Source organism: Lagopus muta, chromosome 3, assembly GCF_023343835.1.
Source record: "Lagopus muta isolate bLagMut1 chromosome 3, bLagMut1 primary, whole genome shotgun sequence".
NCBI classification, from domain to species: Eukaryota; Metazoa; Chordata; class Aves; order Galliformes; family Phasianidae; genus Lagopus; species Lagopus muta.
In genome coordinates, this window is record NC_064435.1 from 29919448 (window position 1) to 29926690 (window position 7243).

Genomic DNA, 7243 nt, shown 5'->3' on the forward strand with positions numbered 1-7243 from the left:
CTACTTCACAATCGTGTATAAGTATGTACAGTCAGTATACACATTAGCTGACTACACAGTATACTTTCGACCTTTGTTTGTCTTTGTTGCAAGCACAACAGCATAATCTGAATTACAGTAACTAAAACATGCAGTAGAAATTAAATTTCATAAAACATTTAAATTCTTTAATGAGCATAAATCTTCAAGTACTGTAAAAATTGAAATACCTCCTATTGTGAGGTTTATGTTTAGCAACAAATCAGAATAACTTTTGTTTACCACTGAAAACAGTTTTCCCCACCTAAACAAACAAGAATAAGATTAAGCAAAATATCCTTTGCCTCCTCAGATGTGCAGACATATTCCAATTTCCTTTGCACAATGATTTTTATGCAAATCAATGCTGCACAATCTCCTGACCTCTTTTACCATCATACTGGGACAATGACAGTTAAATAATTGGACTGGCACATACCTAGGATATTTGATTTTAAATTACAAAGTTGGTGCAGGACAACTGAAATGAAAAGAATGTGACTGTAAATTCTGAGCTGATCAAGTATCAACATTTCATGCCAAACAGAGTAAAGCAAACAAAGTGATTGGGGCTGTTAGTCCATTCACCCCCACGTGAATACACTTTACACTCCCATCTGTTGTTAATTCCTAACAACGATGCTTTCATCCAGAACAAGAATAATGAGAAAAACCAAGCAGTGCTCCTTGGGGAACTGTCACACTAAAAGTTACCTATGGACTAAATCCCACTTGTGCCTTCCGCGTGTACCAAAGATGAGCAAAGCATTCAACATCCTCAGCTGATTTAAAACCCAAATATGCAAACAGCATTGAGAAATCCAGGCAGACTATTCTGCTCCACTGATGACGCTTACGGATAAAAAGGTAGTCTAATTAAGCTTTTGACTTTGAACCAGAAGAACAGTGGACACTCTGCTTTAAAACAGGAGCATATAACCCTGACTTAAGAGCAGGTGCTGCATGGTATTTGTATTTCCTGCAGAGGATGCTCGCTAGCAAGACCAACCAGCTGACCGTGAAAATTCTTGGCCCTAAGTGACCCAAGGACAGGCTATAAATCCATCCTATAAAATATAGTAAAAGCCCCGTTTGTTCTTCCACCCTTTCAATATCTGATGTTATACATTTGTGATTATCTCATTTTATTGGGCTCTTTAGAAAGCTGTTTATGATCATTTGTGGACAAAACAAAGGCTCATTGTAAACTTTTTTTAAATAAGTTGGAAGGTCAGTATGAAACAAAGGGCACCACTTTTATGACTGCTACATGCAAGCTATGCTTGTGTGTGTAATATTACAATGCATTTCAGCAAAGGGATAGAGTCCTAGCTAATTACAAAGCTAACATATAATAGTACTGCATTAGCAGCCCAAGAAATTCCTATTGAATTGCATAGATCTGAAAATAGAAAGACATTCTTGTGCTGAAACTTAATTATCTTGGCAAAAATTGTGAGGGCCAGATTCTCAGAAGACATAAACACAAAGCTCTGCTTTACACTCCTGAGGATCTAATGCTTTGTTTATTCGGATAACCTCCATCAGATAAAATTTACAATTTGGATTGACTAATTTGCCTTATTATTTATGGTATCTACAGTTAAGTAACACAATTACTACTCAGTTTGCAAGCAGAAAAAAGAACACTGCTGATCTACAAATATAAGCTTTAAAAGAGACAATCAGCTCGGTCTGCCAGGTTAAAAATGTGAATACCGTTGCATTCCACCCTAGGCAAAGAAGACAAACCTTTTTCAAGGACAGTTTAGCCTGAAATTCTTTTTTGTGGTTTCAAAGTAAAACATTATGGTAAAAAATGAATGCAGCTTTGTTTGTTTCTTCAGTCATCGTTAGCAATAGACATAAAGGTATTCTGTTTTTGAGCCCATATGGAAAGATCATCAACACTTTCTGCTTCTGGGTCTTTTGCCAAAATACCATATCCCACATGCCTTTTACCTTAAAACATAAAAGAAAAGGTGTTGTTCTGGTCAAATAAAGAAATAATTTTTACTAGCATACGTCTAATGTTAAAGCTGCCTAAATCCTGCCAAAGACATTAAAACTCCATCTGTAAAACAGATTTTCATTAAATTGATCAGTTTAAAGTTAAGCAGCTAGGCAGATGATGCTTTTGAGCTAACCTTTAACCTTTAACCTTCTTAAACTCAAATCAGGTCACTCCTTTTGGGTAATATCTTTGCCGTTTGAGAACAGGAGAGGTAAAGCGATCTATCCAAATTGAACTGACAATCATAGCATTAATAGTGTTATGGATCAATATTTTGTCAATAAAGGAAAAGCCGATGGAGTTTTCACACAGCTGAGTATTTGCCTGCTAACTGCTGCTTGTCACTTGCCCTGAACTCCAAAATAGCTGCATGTATAACATAAACTGAAGTATAAACCTCAAATAAAATTAATGTCTGTTAAAGCAATTTTCAGTTATTTTAATAATATTTTGATACACTGATTTTAAATATTTTTTATTAGAAATTTATCCCTTTATTCTATTACTTGGCTAACTAAAACTTCTTAACAGCCAGTACAGTTTACTTGCAAAAAAAAACCCTATCCTGTCATATTCTTAACTCCTTTTACTATTTATTTATTGGAAGTATTTGGGAACTATTTTATGAGCACCAGACATGATATATGTGGTTCCCTGAATCAAAAGCTATTTGAGTAAGCTACAAAATGGCTTCCTTAAGAGCAGTTTCAGCGCTATGTAGTTTATATCCAGATCGCTTTCCTACCTCCGCTTCCCAAATCTGCAGAAGTCCAACACTTCCTCCTGCAGAATGGAAATGCACTCTGTTGCTATAGAGGCTTTCTCTGTTTACTTGTGGAGCTACCAAATACATCTTGATGGATACTGTGAAGGACTCCCCACTCTTCTGTGGTTTAATTTGCTAATATCAAGCATCATATTTTCAAGTCCTTGGGAACATCTTCTAGCTTGAGCTGAGTTCACTTAGGGTAAGGCCATTTTTGTTCTTGTTCCTAGCAGTCACATAATCAGCTGTACCTTCTGCAAGGAGACATTTCTTTTTAAGATAACTCAGAAAGCAGCTGAAAGTTTTACTTTACAACATTTAGAATCTAACTTTAAAAGTGACATTTTGATACCGCCTAAAATTATACTGCTTCAGAAGGGAAGCTCTGATGTTCATGATAGCTTTAAAAGCGATAGTCGTGAAAAGGCATCCTTTTATTGTATCAATAGTTAAGCACAGGAAGAGAAATCAAGCTGTTATGGCAACACTCATAAAAAGAAAATTCACAAAACAATAACATTTAAATAAATATAAATGACTTAAAAAAAAAACTGAGGTGCCTGACAAAGCAAAAGAACAAAGTCACAGATTCTTTTTCTGTGCTTTCAGATGGTTTTAGTATTAAAGTCTTTATTGCCAAACCACATTCACAGCACTTTAATTTTAAAAGAGTTAGAAGAGCTGCTCGAATATAAACACAATTCATGAATATTCAATATTGCTCCCAAGGCATATATCTATTATTCATACAAATTAATGGCTTTTTTTTCCTTAGGTGCTCTAAAAGTTTATCTGATGTATAAGAAAAAAAAGTTTATATCTCTCTTGGTGTCAACTGCCTCACCAAGACCTTACAAAACTATCAAATCTTCCAGTAGATAACAGACTTTCAATATCTCATTTATTTCCACCTTAAGGATTGAATGTATGTCCACAATTACAACTAAAGTTGTATAGATGACATACAGAGACATTATATTCTGTTATAAAGCGCACCCATCTAGAATATTTTGATATTTTGCAACACACTCCAACACTGCCAACCTCAATTCTAGAACAATAATTCTAAAACACTAAAAAGTTGATCAATTCTAACTTGTCTTAAATTGAGATTATATGAGAATAGCATTTGCATATAGGTGCATGTGCTGTCTGCTTTCTGAGAGGTCTTAAGCCTAGCAGGGTACAAATTTCTGAGCTTCCTGAGGGAGTCATAGGGGACCAAAACATTAAAAAGTTGAGATTCTCACTAGCAATCGTAGGGAAAGGTCATAAAAAATAAATGTATCAGGAGACTAGCAACCTTATGATTACCACATTTACAGTTTAGATTGTCCTTCTGCAGGACACTAAGTTCAGGTAGTGTCTAAGATCTTATGCATTTCTTCTCCTCTGAGACACCTTTCTGGACAGCCTGGTCTGGTACCTGATCTGGAAGTTGGTGGCCCTGCGTGTGGCAGGGAGTTGGAAATTAATGATCATTGGGGTCCTTTCCAACCCATGCTATTCTATGATTCTATGATTCTTTCATCTTAACTGACTCAGAGATGGAACTTAAAAGATTAAGGTGGTGGTCATCTGATTGTCATAGGATAGCTGTACCAAACAGGCACTATTGACTGTAGCAAACCAGAATGTGGAAAGAAAAGCAGCATCAGCATCAGGACATTATAACTCATGAGGGCTAAAAGTTGAGACTTGCTCCCTTCTATTCTAAATCAAATGATTCATATAATAAAAATAAATGTATATGATCAATATTTTTCTAGGGATTGGTTGAATGAGTGAAGTAGAGTGAAGTAGCTGGTTTGTATCCTGAAACTCTATAGCTATGCCTATCACTTAATCTACTTCATATACATACATACATACATACATACATACATACATACATATATATATATATATATATATATATAAACTTATTTTCAATGATCCCTGAAGCTTTGGCATTGTGGCATTGAAGCCGAATGTGAAAAGTCCACTACCTCCCTCTTCAACTCCCACTTGTGACATTGTTTACCGCTGCATCTCTCTAAAGGTAGCATTATGCAACAGATCACTGAAATAATCCATATTAACACTCCAAAAAAGAGATGGAGAACAACTATGTTTAATTCAGGTCATTTAAAAATCTTGATTTACAGTGTGGCTCCACAATTAGCATAACTTGAGTGTGCAACGAGCCACTTTAAAAATGACAAAGAGCAACACCTGAAGGCAGTTTTGCTGCTGAAGTAGACAGACTTCATCACTACACTTCCAGCTATTGTAGCACTTTTAAAAACTGGACTTTGGGTCTTTAAAGAAAGAGCAAAAAGAGCAAACAAGAACAAAAAACTGCCCACCTTTCCATTTTAAGGAAAAAATGCAATTTACATAAATACGTGACTGAATTAGCAGAGCAACCAGCACAATGGGAGAATACAATAGACCTGATCTTGCATTGCTGTTATTTTCGTCATAGAAGATCCACCAAGATTACAGCTATCAGGTTATAAAATTATAAATCAGATTACTGCCTATCCACTCTGTGTTAACTTGGAACAACCATTTGAACATGGCTGAACACCAGAAAAATGTTATTTTTTTGCTTAAACTACAGATCTCCTAAGGCTTTTCTGTATTTGCTCCATATGTACACATTTTCAACATGATTAGAAAACCAGCATAGCTGCTGTAATCAGCAGATGACTCCTTATAGTTTAGTTATCACAGATTTCTAGTATAAATCAATAGATAACACTTGCAAAATGGATTTTCTAATCATATTTAGAGCTTGTTACAGTGACTAATGGTTTGCAATATTTCCTGAATTTTTTTTTATCCCCTAGACAAAAGAAGTTTTTAATAAGTTACAAAGTTATTCATCTTGGAAATGAATGTGTTATATTTTGTACATGAACCAAGACAATCAAGCCAATCCAGTAAACACACTGCAGAAAATAAGTTACCCCATAATTAGGGTTTGGAAAAAGTCATGACAAGTTGTGTAATAAATGGTATTCATCACTCCCACATATTCATTATATCCACATAGTTTTTTCCAGTAAAGATAAAAATATAGTTGCCATTCTACTAACATATTTATCTACACCACACCCTTTCATGTTTGTGAAAAATCATTACTGTCCTAGAAAAGAAGGCCGGACAAAAGGATGGCAGAGCTTATTTTTGAATATCCTAGGCAATAATGTGGCATATTGCATGTCCTTACTGAAAATACCAATGTGAAATATCTTGGCTGTCATAGACTATGTTTGCAAGCAGATATATAAGCCAGAAAGTGATCTCCTTCCTCATGCACAGTATGGAAAATTCATCATTTTCCATAATCTCTGTCAAGCCTCCAAAGCAGAATGTAACAGACAAAGTTTGAAAAGATTATCAGACACGTAAAACTGCTCTAGTTATGTATTATGAGAGGATTTTTAAAAATAAACTTAGTTTCCCTTTGTTGGCAAACTGAAAGCTGAATGGGCCCTCAGATGAATTCTCTGCTAGCAATTCCCTGCTAGCACACCCTCCTAACCAGCATGCATAGGCTTTTTTTTTTTTTTTTTGATTATACACATGTTCCACAAACATTTATTCTGCTGATTAATCACAGTCTTGTTCAATTAGCACCGAAACAGTTAATTCCTAGTCTACTTGGTGCCAAATTAAATTGCTGTCACTGTCTTACCTTGTACAGTTTCAGGGCTGCTTCATGCCTGTGATTGGTAGTATGTAAGCGCAATTTATCCACGCTGTTGGTGTAGTAGTCACAGGCATTACATTTTAGGTGAACTGGGTTGCCAATGGCAATACACTTCAGCCTCCACTCATTAGTTTTGCCCCCTTCTTTAATGTGAGCCACCAGTTGATACTTCTGCATATGTTTGTCAGTCTTGCAGTGGAGCTGGAAGTTCGCTTTGAGCTGAGTATTGTAGTTACAGAGCTTGCACTGGTAGATGTCTCCAATTACAGCCCTCCACTCCTCTTCGGGGAGCAAGCGCTCGCTGCTCACATGCACACTTAGGGCCTCCAGGCTGTCAGAGGTGAATTTGTTGCAAACAGCACACTGGAATAGCTTCAGCGCTGGGTCACTGATATAAGGTGACAGCTCTCCTGCAGTAAGGAGGGACAGGTCATCACCCATTAGCTGACCACTGGCAAGCCGGATTTCAGGCGGCAGCTCATTATTTACTACAGGAAAAAAAAAATTAAAAGGGAAAGTAGAGACCAGCAAGCATAGCACACACAAAGGAATCTGTAAAATAAAGCCTTGACAAGGAGTTTGCTTTCTCTAGAGCTTAAACTATAAAAAGCTGTAATAGGATTGAATCAGGATCAATTACAATCATCCCTTTCAACTTCTAAATTCCCTCATCAGATAGCTTTAATTACTCCTACTGGGCATGATGTCATTCTGGAATTTGTATTTTCAAAGGCATGAAAGTTGA

General features: G+C 36.2%; 1 protein-coding gene across 4 annotated transcripts in view; it reads right to left on the reverse strand.

Annotated features, from left to right (window-relative positions):
- The window catches only part of ZFHX4 (zinc finger homeobox 4), a 154242-nt gene that overhangs the window by 119896 nt on the left and 27103 nt on the right, over positions 1-7243 (reverse strand). For 3 of the 4 annotated variants that reach the window (XM_048938624.1, XM_048938625.1, XM_048938623.1), the window contains exon 3: positions 6484-6986. In XM_048938624.1, coding sequence (XP_048794581.1) covers positions 6484-6986 — 503 coding nt within the window. The remainder of the gene's footprint in view (positions 1-6483; positions 6987-7243) is intronic. The other variant, XM_048938626.1, reaches the window with a different exon arrangement.